At 46.7% G+C, this 14,568-nt stretch overlaps 1 protein-coding gene across 1 annotated transcript; it reads right to left on the reverse strand.

Moving 5' to 3' along the window:
- Positions 1–7,040: 7,040 nt before the first annotated feature.
- Positions 7,041–8,843, reverse strand: LOC123130694 (protein CANDIDATE G-PROTEIN COUPLED RECEPTOR 7-like). Its single transcript, XM_044550515.1, has 2 exons — positions 7,871–8,843; positions 7,041–7,765 (listed from the first exon to the last, which is right to left on the reverse strand). The coding sequence occupies exons 1-2, from the start codon at positions 8,729–8,731 to the stop codon at positions 7,268–7,270; spliced, it is 1,359 nt and encodes a 452-aa protein (XP_044406450.1). The 5' UTR covers positions 8,732–8,843; the 3' UTR covers positions 7,041–7,267.
- Between the last annotated feature and the right edge of the window lie 5,725 nt (positions 8,844–14,568).

The raw sequence follows: 14,568 nt of genomic DNA on the forward strand, positions 1-14,568 counted from the left end.
TCTACTCGTGCAAAGAGAACTACGCATAGACCTAGCTCATGATGCCACTGTTGGGGAACGTTGCAGAAAAATTAAAAAATTTCCTACGGTTTCACCAAGATCCATCTATGAGTTCATCTAAGCAACGAGTCAAGGGGAAGAGTTTGCATCTACATACCACTTGTAGATCGAGTGCGGAAGCGTTCAAGGGAATGGTGATGATGGAGTCGTACTCGACGTGATTCGGATCACCAATGACCAAGTGCTGAACGGACAGCACCTCCGCGTTCAACACACGTACGGGACGATGGACGTCTCCTCCGTCTTGATCCAGCAAGGAGGAAGGAGAGGATGAGGAAGGCAGCTCCAATGGCAGCACGACGGCATGGTGTAGTTGGTGCAGCAGTACTCCGACAGGGCTTCGCCAAGCACGTACGGAGGAGGAGAGGTGTTGGGGAGGGGAGGGGCTGCGCCTTGGCTTGTGTTCAGCAGCCCTCCCCTCACCCCTTTATATATAGGAGGAGAGGGGCAAGGGGGCCGGCCCTCTAGGGGAAACCCTAGAGGGGGGCGGCGGCCAAAGGGTGGGGGGCTTGCCCCCCAAGCAAGGGGGGTGCGCCCCCTTTAGGGTTTCCCCCCCAACCCTAGGCGCATGGGCCCAAGGGGGGGGGGCGCCAAGCCCACTAGGGGCTGGCTGCTATCCCTACGCAGCCCAAGTGGCCCCCCGGGAGGGGTGGTCCCTCCCGGTGGACCCCCGGAACCTCTCCGGTGGTCCCGGTACAATACCGGTATGACCCCGAAACTTTCCGGTGTCCGTTTAACAACTTCCCATATATAAAACTTTACCTCCGGACCATTCCGGAACTCCTCGTGACGTCCGGGATCTCATCCGGGACTCCGAACAACATTCGGTAATCACATACTTGTCTTCCTGATAACCCTAGCGTCACCGAACCTTAAGTGTGTAGACCCTACGGGTTCGGGAGACATGCAGACATGACCGAGACTCTCCGGTCAATAACCAACAGCGGGATCTGGATACCCATGTTGGCTCCCACATGCTCCTCGATGATGTCATCGGATGAACCACGATGTCGAGGATTCGATCAAACCCCGTATACAATTCCCTTTGTCAATCGGTACGTTACTTGCCCGAGACCCGATCGTCGGTATCCCAATACCTTGTTCAGTCTCGTTACCGGCAAGTCACTTTACTCGTACCGTAATGCATGATCCCGTGACCAACACCTTGGTCACCTTGAGCTCATTATGATGATGCACTACCGAGTGGGCCCAGTGATACCTCTCCGTAACACGGAGCGACAAATCCCAGTCTCGATCCGTGTCAACCCAACAGACACTTTCGGAGATACCTGTAGTGTACCTTTATAATCACCCAGTTACGTTATGACGTTTGATACACCCAAAGCACTCCTACGGTATCCGGGAGTTACACGATCTCATGGTCGAAGGAAGAGATACTTGACATTGGAAAAAGCTCTAGCAAACGAACTAACCGACCTTTGTGCTATGCTTAGGATTGGGTCTTGTCCATCACATCATTCTCCTAATGATGTGATCCCGTTATCAACGACATCCAATGTCCATAGCCAGGAAACCATGACTATCTGTTGATCACAACGAGCTAGTCAACTAGAGGCTCACTAGGGACATATTGTGGTCTATGTATTCACACGTGTATTACGATTTCCGGATAATACAATTATAGCATGAATAAAAGACTATTATCATGAACAAAGAAATATAATAATAATACTTTTATTATTGCCTCTAGGGCATATTTCCAACATCTTGTATGCTATTAAGTGTTCAACTTGATCTTCTATCTTTTAGATGTTATTTGTTAGCCTACATATATTATTTCTATGGGTAATTGGGCTTAGTGGCCCACTATTCTCTGACCAAATGCAACCCTAGGCCTACTAAACCCAACCCCATCCATCTGTCAATATAAACCCCTCCCCACCCCCACCTTTTCGCAGTCACTCCACCAGCCGCCACCCAAAAGAAACCCTACAGATGGATCCTGACATGGGAGATGTCACAGAGGAGGAGGGGGAGGCTGTGGATGTTAGGACAACAGCAGCACAGAGGAGGAGGCGCAGGCAGAGGGCACTAGAGGCGGACAGAGGAGGAGGAGGTGCAGGCAAGAGGAGTTCAACCGCCGACTCTCCGACAAGGTACTGGAGAAGTGCAATGACGAAGAACTGGAGCTGGTTTTCACTGGTGGCAGGGGAAGGTCGTTCATGGAGATCATTAGGTGGGCAAGGATGAGGGCAGTCATGGCTCCTCATCCAGTAACTAGGGCCAAGTGGGTCCGTTTCTTCGAGCAATATGACTGATATGTCAATCTCATCTCATCCATCTATATACCTATCTATCTATCTTTCTATGTTGGTGTACTATGTAAGATCTATTCTATGTAATAAGTGGTGTTTGATGCTACTCTAAACCAATCTATCTATGTATTTATGCTACTCTTAATGAATTTATGCTACTCTCAATGAAATGTACTGACTGAATTCACTGACAGAAGATACACCCATTGAAATGTACTGACTGATTCAACAAAGGAATCTTTGTCTGAATGAACAGACTGCATAGTAGTTATTACAAACCATGGTAGTTCAACTGACTGAATATCTCTCAAACAAAATAAAGTTACAAACCATAGTAGTTATTACAGACCATAGTAGACCCAAATCCATCCAAGAGCTCAAGTTACAAACCAAGGTAGTTCAACAAACAGAACCATGCCAAATGAACCATGCCAAATGAACTCAAGTTAACCAAATCCAAGAGCTAGTTACCACTTGCATAAAAATAGTCTTTCAGCCTCCCACTTGGCTTCCTGATCCTCTTTGACCCCTCCTGGACAATAGTTGAATTTGATTGCCTTGGTGCAATGAAAGTTCTTCTCTGGGCACTTGAAGATCTGGTGTTCTTTGCTGGAGAAGATGTAGATGATCTAGTGTTCTTAGCAGGAGAAGAAGTAGATGATCTGGTCCTCTTAGCTGGTTGTGCTTGTGCTGTAGCTGCTGGAATAGTTGAAGCAGCCCTTTTTCTTTCCCTAGGCCTAGAATTAGCAACTGGAGCTGGTGAAGGTGCAGAAGGTGTAGCTCTTGCTGTAGCTGGTCTTGCTTCAGGTGTAGTAGCAGCAGGTACTCTTGGAGGCCTCTGAGCATTTGTAGCCATAGAAGAACCAGCTTGAGAGTAATTTGCTCTATTTTCCTACACAATTAAGAAACATTGTAAGAAAATGAACAATGAAAAGAGACAATGAAATGAGACATGACCTCAAATGACCTGGTGCTTGTTCATCCTCATCTGAAACTTAGGCTTCAAAGGGTCACCACAGTTGTTGAACCTATGCCCTTGCTTCTTGCAGTTGCTACATGTGACAGTACCAATTCTTGAGGTATCCTTTTTTGCTGGCACCTCAAATACACCTTTCTTCCTGGTAGTTTGCTTTTTGCCCTTCTTTTCTTTGAACACTGGTGGAGATATGTCATGTCCAGGTGTTTGAGGCCAGTGGTCAGGTCCTGGAACTGGGAAAATTATATGCTTGTATGTTTCACAGTACATGGGCTTTTTGAAGAAGTCATTGACAAAGTCTTTAGGATGTAGCTTCACTTTCTGCATTGCAGCAATGGAATGACTGCAAGGCACAGCAGTCATGTCCCACCTCCTACAGTCACATGTATGGTTGTTCTAGTTAACACAATATGTGTTCTCAGAGCTACTAGTCACCTGCCAGATGCCTGGACCTGCCATGTATGCATCACAATACTTAGCCCACTTCTTGCCTTCTTCTAAAATTTCTGAGTAGGTTGGTGTAATCTCCCATCTACATGACTTTGTTTTCTCTCTGGTTTTCTGAAACTTGATCATCAACTTTGTTCTTATGCCCTCCAGCATAGTCCTGATTGGCTTGTTCCTAACATCCAATATCATTCTGTTGAATACTTCACTGAGGTTGTTAACAACCAGGTCAGTTTTGCAAACAGTATCCATTTTATATCTTGCCCATGTATGGTGTGGTATCTGTGACAACCACTGCCAAGCTTCAAAACTTTCTTTCTTCAAATTTTCCATCCCTTTTTCACGACCACTCTTAGTGAAGGAATAGGCAGCCTGATCTAAGTGTTTCTTGAGTTCCTCCCCTCTAAAACCAGCAGATTGAAAGTTGGCATATATATGTCTAAGACAGAACCTCTGTGGGGAGTCAGGGAATACATCATTGATTGCATTCAACAATCCCTGTTAATTATGAATTAATGATGGCTTAGAATGATGGATAAGTATGATAGTCAGGGAATACATCATTGATTGCATTCAACATACCTTTTGCCTGTCAGACATAATTGTGTATTTGCCAAACTTGTTCCCACATCCAATAACAGTTCTCAGCTGTGTGAGAAACCATGTCCAGCTGTCTGTGTCTTCCTTGTCAACAACACCAAATGCAATGGGGAAGATGTTGTTGTTCCCATCCCTGCCAGTAGTTGCCAATATTTGCTGTCCAGTGCTGAGCTTGATGAAGCAACCATCTAAACCTGAAAATATGATCACATTAGTTGTAAATAACATGAATGCAACCATCTTAGATATATGTGTAAGGATCAGGTACCTATAAATGGCCTGCATCCATTGAGAAAGCCCTCTTTGCATGCAAAAAGGCAGTAGAACATGTAGTGGAACCTAGGGGTAGGAGCTGGATTTTCTAGGTCCTCTTTGGTTGTCACTATGCATCTACTGCCTGGATTAGTATCTAACACACACTGTAGATAGTCCCTTAGTCTGTGATATTGGAGTCTGTGATCTCCTTGCACAACTTCAACTGCTTGCCTCCTTGCCCTATATGCCAAGCTTTTAGGCACATGAACACCAAATGTTTTCTTTGTGTATGACATAATTGTCTCAACACCAGCTCCAGGGTTTGATCTAATGGTATCCTCACAAACCTTGGCAACCCAGTTTACTGTAACTTTGGTGCTCTCTCCACTTGCTCCACAAGTGTGATCCAAATTCATCTTCTTGATGCTGAAAGTAGACTCATTTGCTATTCTAGAGGCCACTATATAAAACTGACAACCTTGCTTTCTATCAGAGCACCAAGCAATAACCCTAGTTGGTTCATTTCTGTGATACTCAAAATTCCTAAGTGTCCCGACATGGAAATTTCTTAGTGCTTCTCTGAACTCCACAACATTTAGGAAGCACAAATGCAATGCAAGCTGCTCATGTGCATCAGGGACTGATGGATCATACCACCTCCTCTCCTTCCTATTCTTCAACCTTCTCTTCCTACCAGAAGGCAACCTTGGAACTTCTTCTTCATCACTAAGACCAAAATCACCTGGAAAGCAGTATTCATCAGGTTCAGGCACCCAATCTTCAAACTTGTTGTGTTCAGGCTCACTGTGTGACTTGCTAGTTGGGCCTGGATTTCTGACAGGATTAAGCTTCTTTGCTCCTTTCTCTGGTACAACTGAGGGTTCTTCATGTTCAGAAAGGATTTGGTCTTCCTCCCAAAACTCAGAAGGTTCTGAGTTTGCTCCACAATAGTGATCTGTAGGTTCTTCCTCTCCCTAGTCTTATGGCTTGTCCCTGTGCCTGCCTCATCTTCACCCCTACACCAAGACTTGTATGATATATTCTGCCCTTTGTAATCACCCCTAAAAAACTCAAAATCTGAAGAGGATTTGTCCATCTCATCTTCATCTTCATCTTCATCATGTTCTACTTCTACATCTTCTTCTTCTTCCACAACATTTTTCCTCTTGTTAAAATTACAACTCTGTTGTGTGTTAAGATAGGGCTCCTTACGGATTGCTGCTGCCAAAGTTGCATTAGGGAGTGGATACAGGACCCCTTGTTGGGAAACACTATAAACAACAGGTTCACCAACATGATCAATGGGGATCTGCTCCTCAAGCATGATGTGATCCATGTTAACATCTGTCGGGCTTGGATTAGTAGGCTTTCTGACAGTGATGTTCAGGATCTTCTTATCAACAAACCAGTCAAGCATGTCCTCTAATGCCTCCTCACTATCCAGGACCTCCACCCCCTCCAAGCCTTTTCCCTCTTACTTTACATAAGTCAGACAAGCATCCATTCCATAACCCTCCAACTCAGCCAATGCTAATATGGTCAGATAACTAATGTCTGAAGAAACCGAATACTTTCTCTCCATGTTATTTGTTCCTTGAAAATGTAGCCTCATGTCCCAAATCTCATCATCTAAGCTGTAGGATTAAATTGACAAACAATTAATTTTTAACTCACTAAAACTTTAAACAATGACCAAATGTACTGAACATTACTGAACTTTCTTCTAATTACAGTGAATGCACTGACCAAATGAACTAACCAAATGCACTTTCTTCTGAACTCACTTAACCAATAAAACAATGTATCATGCCAAGAACAAACAATTACTAACCCTAGTTCTAAATTGAACTAAAGGACCCAGAAATTTGTAATTTGAACTAAAAGTATGAAGTGCCAGAAATTTCTTACCTCACTCCACCAAAGGATGAAGCTCAAGTGTGGCCGCCTTCTGGATCCGCGTGGATGGACTTCGCCACTGCCCTAGCCGCGCGGACTGCCGGATCTGAGCACGCCGGATCGACCTCAGCCGCGGGCGGTGATGGCTGCTACAACCGCTGCGCCGGGAAGCTCGAGCTGCCTCGCCCTGGGGCCACCTTTGGATGTCCACCGCCCTCCTGGCTGGTGACGCCTTGGCTCAATAGCTCGCCGCCGACGGCATTTGGCTGCGCCGCCGCCATCGCCAACCTAGGTCACTGCGGGGGAGAGGGGAGAGGAGGGGGAGACTGAGAGAGAGTGCGGTCCGACCAGCTCCTCTCGTTCCGACCGGACCGCACGGGCTAACGGCCGTCAATGGCCGCGCCGTGAGCGCGCGTGGCCAGGTGGCTTGACATGTGGGTCCGGGCGGTCAGAAAAACGGTTAAATCGCTAGTCACGGGTGTTTTGGGTTTTTTGAAACAGCGAACCACGCGACTGGTAGCTTTCTGAGAAAAATTAAAAAGTGGTAGTTTTTTGGAACCCTAGTCTGTAAACTAGTAGTTTTATGCTATTTTCTGTATGGTCTAATAGATGTGCCTCTACGACGGCATTATGTATGATGATGCGCAAGCATCTGAGCAAGAAACGGATTAACTGTATACAATACAGGAGGCTAGCTAATAGTACAACACTTGGAAACGTGCATGCTTCGTAGTACTGCTACAGTATGAACTAAAGCTTAGAAAGCACGCTCGTCCATCTCGAGCTGTCCACTGGCGGACTCCTCCTCGTCGTCGCCAACGTACAGGTACGGGTTCTTCTCCACCGGATGGAAGTTGTAGAAGACGAAGACATAGAAGGCGAAGCTGGCGGCCTCGACGGCGACATTGACGCCCCACTGGTACTTGTAGTTGAGCACGGCGAGGAAGGCGGAGACGATGATCCGGGTGAAGTAGAGGTAGCCGACGACGACGATGTAGAAGCGCTTGAAGAGGGTGAGCTTGTGGAGGTTGCGCGCCGCCTTGCCGTCGGTCTTGGAGGCCTCGCGCAGGCCCCGGATGGACCAGATGATGGGGAAGAAGACGGCGCAGCAGCAGATGACGTCCACCAGCAGGAACACGTGGTTCCACACCACCCAGTCCCGCCCCGTCGGCCCTGTCTCCCCGATCACCACCAGCACCAGGTTCTCGATCACTTGCAGCGGGATCACTATCATCAGCACGTTCTTCTCCCGCTCCTGCATGCCAATTCACGAATCATCAGATTTCAAAGATGAACGATGCTGCATTGCGTGATTGAGAATTGAAAAGATGATCGGTGTTGAATTCCAAAAATCAGTGACCTGGAGGTAGGGCTTGAGAAAGGACCAGCCGGTGCCGATGAGCACGATGACGGTGAAGAGCAGGACGCCCTTGAAGAAGCCGAAGACGTAGAAGGCGACGTCCCAGCCGTGCGGCGTGCCCGTGGACTCCACGTACCACGTGTCCTCCGCCGCGCACGCCATCTTGAGCGCCTTGAACAGCAGCAGCGCGCCCATCACCACGTGGATCCGCTCCGCCGCCGCGCGCTTCCGCAGGCACGTCCACACCCACACCGCCAGGAACACGAAGTAGACCACCGACACCACGGTGTAGATGTTGGGCAGCGGCTGGAGCCCCACGGGGAGGTAGTCCCTCAGCCCGTCGGGGACGCCGCCCCGCACGTTGTACATCTCGGTGCGCACGTCCATGGTCACCTCCGCGCCCTCCTGGCAGTTGTTGAACACCACCGCGTACTCGTCGGGGTCGTCGATGCTCAGGATGCTGGTGGCGCCTCCAGGCGGCACGTCGCTCAGCCGGATCATCGGGACAGCGAACCCGCTCGTGAGCACGCAGAAGCTGCCGCCTCCGGGGTCGGCGGCGGCGTACTGGGACGCGTTGTTGATCTTCGGGAACTGCGCTCCCGAGATGAGGACGAATCCCATGAGGGTGGGGTCGACTCCGTTGAGGCGTGACCCTGGCCGGAGGTTCCATGCCGAGCGGCGGATGGAGAGGGCGGCCTTGCCGCCTCGCGCGAAGCCAAACTGCTCGAAGAGGATCAGGGGCCGCGCGTCCGACACGATGAGCGTTGTCCTGATCTCGGCATGGGTTGCCCGCGCAAGGAAGAGGACGACCGCGAAGGCGAGGGTGACCGCGACCGAGGTGCCCATGGAGCTGGTGCGCATGTCATGCAACGCTGTGGATTAATCGTTTTTGCTGCATTTTACTTTTCCAATTAGGGGATAGGATTGGCCAGATGCGCATGCATGGGCGTGCGCGTGGGAAGGACGAGGGGCAGTGGCAATGGACAAGCGGCATCTCGATGACCATGGCGTGTTTTAGGGAGGACCATGAGAGCGCGGGCGCGAATAGAGAAGGCGACATTGTTTGTTTCTTTCCGCTCCCGTTTTGGTAAAGGGCCTCTAGAGTTTTTTTTTAGAGCTCGTTCATTCATGTCACTGAGGGCATCAGCAGTGTGTTGGAGGCGATGCTGCCTCTAAGCTGGGACCCACGTGAAGCCTCTAAGCTGAGGCGCTGAGCTGAAAATCACGGAGTGTCTAAGCTAGGTCCCAGTCAACAAGTAAATAAGTAATTCCTCCATGAGTTTAGAGCTGTTCACATGCGTGAGAGAACCCAGCCATGCAAAGAGTTGATTCTTTTGAATTTTTTAAGTGAATGGAGGCTGCCTCTTACCTTTTTTTTGACGGGTAGTTGTCTCTTACCTTAGAGGCGACATCAACGATTTTTATGTTAGAGGCGAGGACTGCAATGCATAGCATCAGCCTCCAAGACCTTAGAGGCAAGCTTAGAGGCGAAAAAAGACTACACCGTAGATGCTCTGATGGGCTAGCCTTATTTTGGGCTTTCCCGGTAAAATATGTCTGTTCACAAGCGTAGATCTGTGAAGCAAGATCCTACTAGGTTTTCAAAAACTTTTTTCAAGAACAAAAGAAAAACCGGAAACGAAAAACAATAAAAATGATAATATTGTGTTTCTTGAGAAAGTAAATTCGCACCACCATGACATCAAGTCTGTGATTCTCGTAGAAGTCCATATTTTTATGCTTCTCGTGAAAGTAAACATGTGCTTCCACGAGAAGCAAATATGTGATTCTTTTTTCAGATAAGATTTTCCTCGCAAAAGCAAATATATGTCTCCATAAGAAGCAAATAGGTGCTTCTCATGGAGCATGGTTCTTTTTCCCCTTAACCTAAACAATTGTGCTTCTCGCAGAAGCAAATATGTTCCTTCATTAGAAGTTAATTTGTGCTTTTCGTGGAAGCATAATTGTTTTTTGGCTAAAAAGATTTCGGGCATTTTTCCCTCCAAAACCTAGAGAAAACCGGGCGAAGACTAAAAGGCCCAAAACCCAAAAAAACTCAGCTAAAACTTGAAAATGCTTACAGATAAATAAATAAAATCCAAAGAAAGCACCCATCACTCGACATGTGTCATTGGCTGAACCCACCACTTGACGTGCTCCGGACCATAAAAAATGATCCTTGGACGTCCCCGGAAGGGGTGACCTCCAGTTAGTTGCTCTCTTTGGTTCCTTCACCGTATACATCGCACACCAGACTCGAGCGTATGTTCAAACGCCCAACCCTTCTAAGCGTACTACTTTCCTTTTGCTACCTGTTTTTTCGAAGCTTCCTGCCCGGATTTGAGAACATTCCAGTCCTTTTTTAGCTGGTCTTTTCTCGGTATTTTCGGGCATATCCCCCCCTCTCGTTGCTATGCATCTTCTAGATAGATCTTGCGTGATCGTAGGATTTTTTTTTGAAATTGCATGCTACGTTCCCCAACACCTCAGGTCTTAGATGTTAGGTTTGGCTGCGAGGTCTGTTTGGTATTAGGTCCAGACTATCATCATTCCTTCATCAACTAGATAGGAGTAGCGACAGATGTTGCCTAGACGATGGCTTTAGTCTTGCTGGTGTATGACTTTGTAAGGTCTTATGTGAATAATTAATAAAGTAGCTGCATGCATCGTCGAGATGTAGAGGCCGGGGGTCCTCCTCCATTTCTAAAAAAATTCCGACAGCATAATGGAACACAAATGCTTAATCCCCACGTTGATCTAAATCTTTGCCTCGTCTTGGATGAACTTCAAACTATAGTATGGCGGTGTAGATTTCTTCTGGAAGACACAATGTTCTTCTGGTTTCACACACCCAGCTCACAAGCATAGTGAATGAGGCCACCGCCTTCCGGTTCGCCGCGTTGGGACCCGACATGGCATCCAATAGACATAGATCGACCCGTGGCTCGCCCGCCTAGAGAGGTCCAATCTATAAAAAAAGAACTATAGGGGTCCAACATCGTCAACCTGAGCTAGTCCTTATCGTTCCCCAAACTTTGAGTGTAACGACACTTGAAAACAAGTGGGGCGCAATCTCACTAGCTCTCCTGCACAGGGTGCACAACCGACGATTCTCCCAACATCTCTTGTCTAAGCCGTTGAGTACTCTTGGTTTGCCAACCAACTCAAGTGATATCATCCTCGATCTCCCCGTGAAGCTTGACATGTCTCGAAAGGGTCAAGAGGTCAACATATTGACAAATATGCTCCATGGTAAAGGCATCACATGTGTCAATCTTCCCAATCCACGCATCATCCCAAAGAGCCTCCCTGACATCTTCCGTTTCAATGGTCCATGTGTATAACTTTTTTTGGACACGTACATTTACCTTTCGGTTTTGTTATTCGTAATGCAACATTTTTTCTTTAATTCAATTGTTTCGAATACTATGCAACCCCGAGCCTCAGATGCGGAGGTCGTGGCATCACCCATGAAGGCGAGACATGAGATTTACGTGTGTGGGTGTCGGAACGGTCATAACGCTTGAGAAGGGGGATGGAGACTTAGAGGGATGGTCAGGACAATAGCACCTCAACGAAACAAGTGGCTTGGACAAGATGGGCAGCCAATGGTGACAAACATGTTGATGTGGGGGGGGGGGGGGGGGGGAGGAGAAAGAAGGCAGAAGAGAGCGGCATGACAAAGAAGAAGACATGCGGGAGAATATAACCTCACTTTTTTCGAGACAAATAGACCTCACTATTTTTAGGGATTTTTTATTACTCAAAGATAAGATATACAGGGATGATGGAAGAATCACGAGGCTCTAAAGCCAAACATGTCTACCCTGAGCTAATGATATCGGAAACTTAGTTTTCATAGTTCTAGCTCCCACTCTCAACATAATTACAAAGATCAAAATTAGCTATACGAGTTCTAATTTCTTTGATGATCATCTCATGTGGCCCTCCTATTTCTCATTGATCTATATACCACTTCATGAGTTTTGAGGGATATAGTACACGAGAGCTCCTAATTGGCGCTTCAGGTGCCAAAAAGTCGCTATGGCGCTCACGACCAAGTAGTGTGCTCGAACGATGACTACAGCTGATTTCGTATGTTTGAATGCTCATTTCTTTTCTGGGCTTTTAGCAGCTGTTGTTTACGGTTGGAAAAAACCAGAATATGATGTTCTATATTAAAGATACATTCAGAAAATTTAACATGAATTAGCAAAAAGTGAACTTAAAAACAGACTTTAAAATCATCACGAATAAAAAAATGTTCATGAATTTGAAAAAAATGTTTGCAAAATTGTAAAATGGTCATAAGTTTGATGAAATATTCATGAATTCAAAAAAAATTGTAAATTTTTAAAAACTTCCCAAAATTTAAAAAAATCACAAATTTGAAAGAATTTTGTGGATTTATATAAAATTTACGAATTCAAAAAAGTGTTCACCCATTTGAAAACAATTATGCATTTGAAAAATTATTCATTCATTTGGGAAAAAATTATGGTTTTGAAAAAGTTCACGGATTGGAAAAAATGTTCATGAATTTGTAAAATAGTTCACATATTAAAAATGTTCATGAAGTTGAAAAACTTTCAGGAATTTAAAAATAAGTTCATAATTTTTAAAAACTTTTGCGAATTTTATAAATAATCAAGAAATTGGGAAATTTGTGAGTGTGAAAATTGATTCTCATTTTCTAAAACAGGAATTTATAAAATTCAAAAATATTTTTAATTAAAAAACTATTCAGAAAAATGAAGCAAAATAATGAAGGGGAGAGTGTGTCCACGTACCCTCGTGGACTGAAAGCGGAAGCGTTAGCTTAACGCGGTTGATGTAGTCGAACGTCTTCGTGATCCAACCGATCAAGCACCAAATGTACGGCACCTCCGAGTTTTGCACACGTTCAGCTCGATGACGTCCCTCGAACTCTTGATCCAGCAAAGGGTCGAGGGAGAGTTTTGTTAGCACGACGGCGTGGTGACGGTGATGGTGATGTGATCCGCGCAGGGCTTCGCCTAAGCACTACGACAATATGACCGAAGGAGTAAACTTTGGAGGAGGGCAACACACGGGTAAGAAACAACCGTTCTGCTTTGGGGTGCCCCCTTGCCCCCGTATATAAAGGAGGAGAGGGAGGAGGCCGGCCAAGGGGCGCGGAAAGGGGGGCGCACCCGGATCTGAGCCGCTTCATCCAACAATACCGCCGAATCAAGAAACAACTAGTGACGGCAAGCAATATGTATATACCCACGCCCACAACTCCTTTGTGCTCTACTCATGCATATAACATCTACACATAAACCTAGCTCGGATGCCACTATTGGGGAACGTAGTAATTTCAAAAAAATTCCTACGCACACGCAAAATCATGGTGATGCATAGCAACGAGAGGGAAGAGTGTTGTCTACATACCCTCGTAGACCATAAACGGAGGCGTTATGACAACGCGGTTGATGTAGTCGTACGTCTTCACGATCGACCGATCCTAGCACCGAAGGTATGACACCTCCGCGATCTGCACACGTTCGGCTCGGTGACGTCCCACAAACTCAAGATCCAGTAGAGTGCCGGGGAAGAGCTTCGTCAGCACAACGGCGTGATGACGGTGATGATGATGCTACCGAAACAGGGGGCACCGCTATGATATGACCGAGGTGGATTATGGTGGAGGGGGGCACCGCACACGGCTAAGAGATCAATGATCAACTTGTGTCTCTATGGGGTGCCCCCCTTCCCGTATATAAAGGAGTGCAGGAGGGGGAGGGGGCCAGCCTCCTAGGTGCGCCCCAAGGGGAGTCCTACTCCCACCGGGAGTAGGATCCCCCCTAGTTGAATTAGGAGAGAAGTAAGGGAGAGGAAGGAGGAAGGAAAGGGGGGCCGGCACCCCTCTCAATTCGGATTGGGCTTGGGGGGGCATGCCCCCTCCTTTGCTCCCTTCTCCTCTCTCCCACTATGGCCCAATAAGGCCCATATACCTCCCGTGGGGTTCCGGTAACCTCCCGGTACATCAGTAAATGCCCGATCTCACCCGGAACCATTCCGATGTCCAAATATAGTCGTCCAATATATTGATCTTTATGTCTCAACCATTTCGAGACTCCTCGTCATGTCCGTGATCATATCCAGGACTCCGAACTACCTTCGGTACATCAAAACACATAAACTCATAATACGGTCGTCACCGAACGTTAAGCGTGCGAACCCTACGGGTTCGAGAACTATGTAGACATGACCGAGACTCATCTCCGGCCAATAACCAATAGTGTAATCTAGATGCTCATATTGGTTCCTACATATTCTACGAAGATCTTTATCGGTCAAACCGCATAACAACATACGTTGTTCCCTTTGTTATCGGTATGTTACTTGCCCGAGATTCGATCGTCGGTATCTCAATACCTAGTTCAATCTCGTTACCATCAAGTCTCTTTACTCATTCCGTAATGCATCATCTTGCAACTAACTCATTAGTCACATTGCTTGCAAGGCTTATAGTGATGTGCATTACCGAGAGGGCCCAGAGATACCTCTCCGATAGACGGAGTGACAAATCCTAATCTCGATTTATGCCAACTCAACAAACACCATTGGAGACACCTATAGAGCATCTTTATAATCACCCAATTACGTTTGACGTTTGATAGCATACAAGGTGTTCCTCCGGTATTCGGGAGTTGCATAATCTCATAGTCAGAGGA

The sequence above is a fragment of the Triticum aestivum genome, chromosome 6A (genome assembly GCF_018294505.1).
Source record: "Triticum aestivum cultivar Chinese Spring chromosome 6A, IWGSC CS RefSeq v2.1, whole genome shotgun sequence".
Taxonomy (NCBI): domain Eukaryota; kingdom Viridiplantae; phylum Streptophyta; class Magnoliopsida; order Poales; family Poaceae; genus Triticum; species Triticum aestivum.

What these genes read in the sequence shown, in the direction of transcription:
- LOC123130694 (XM_044550515.1), bottom strand. Translation starts at nt 8,731, where the DNA reads ATGCGCACCAGCTCCATGGGCACCTCGGTCGCGGTCACCCTCGCCTTC. An exon ending in TTCTCAAGCCCTACCTCCAG is followed by an intron (nt 7,766 to 7,870) that starts GTCACTGATTTT and finishes ATTGGCATGCAG; the next exon opens with GAGCGGGAGAAGAACGTGCT.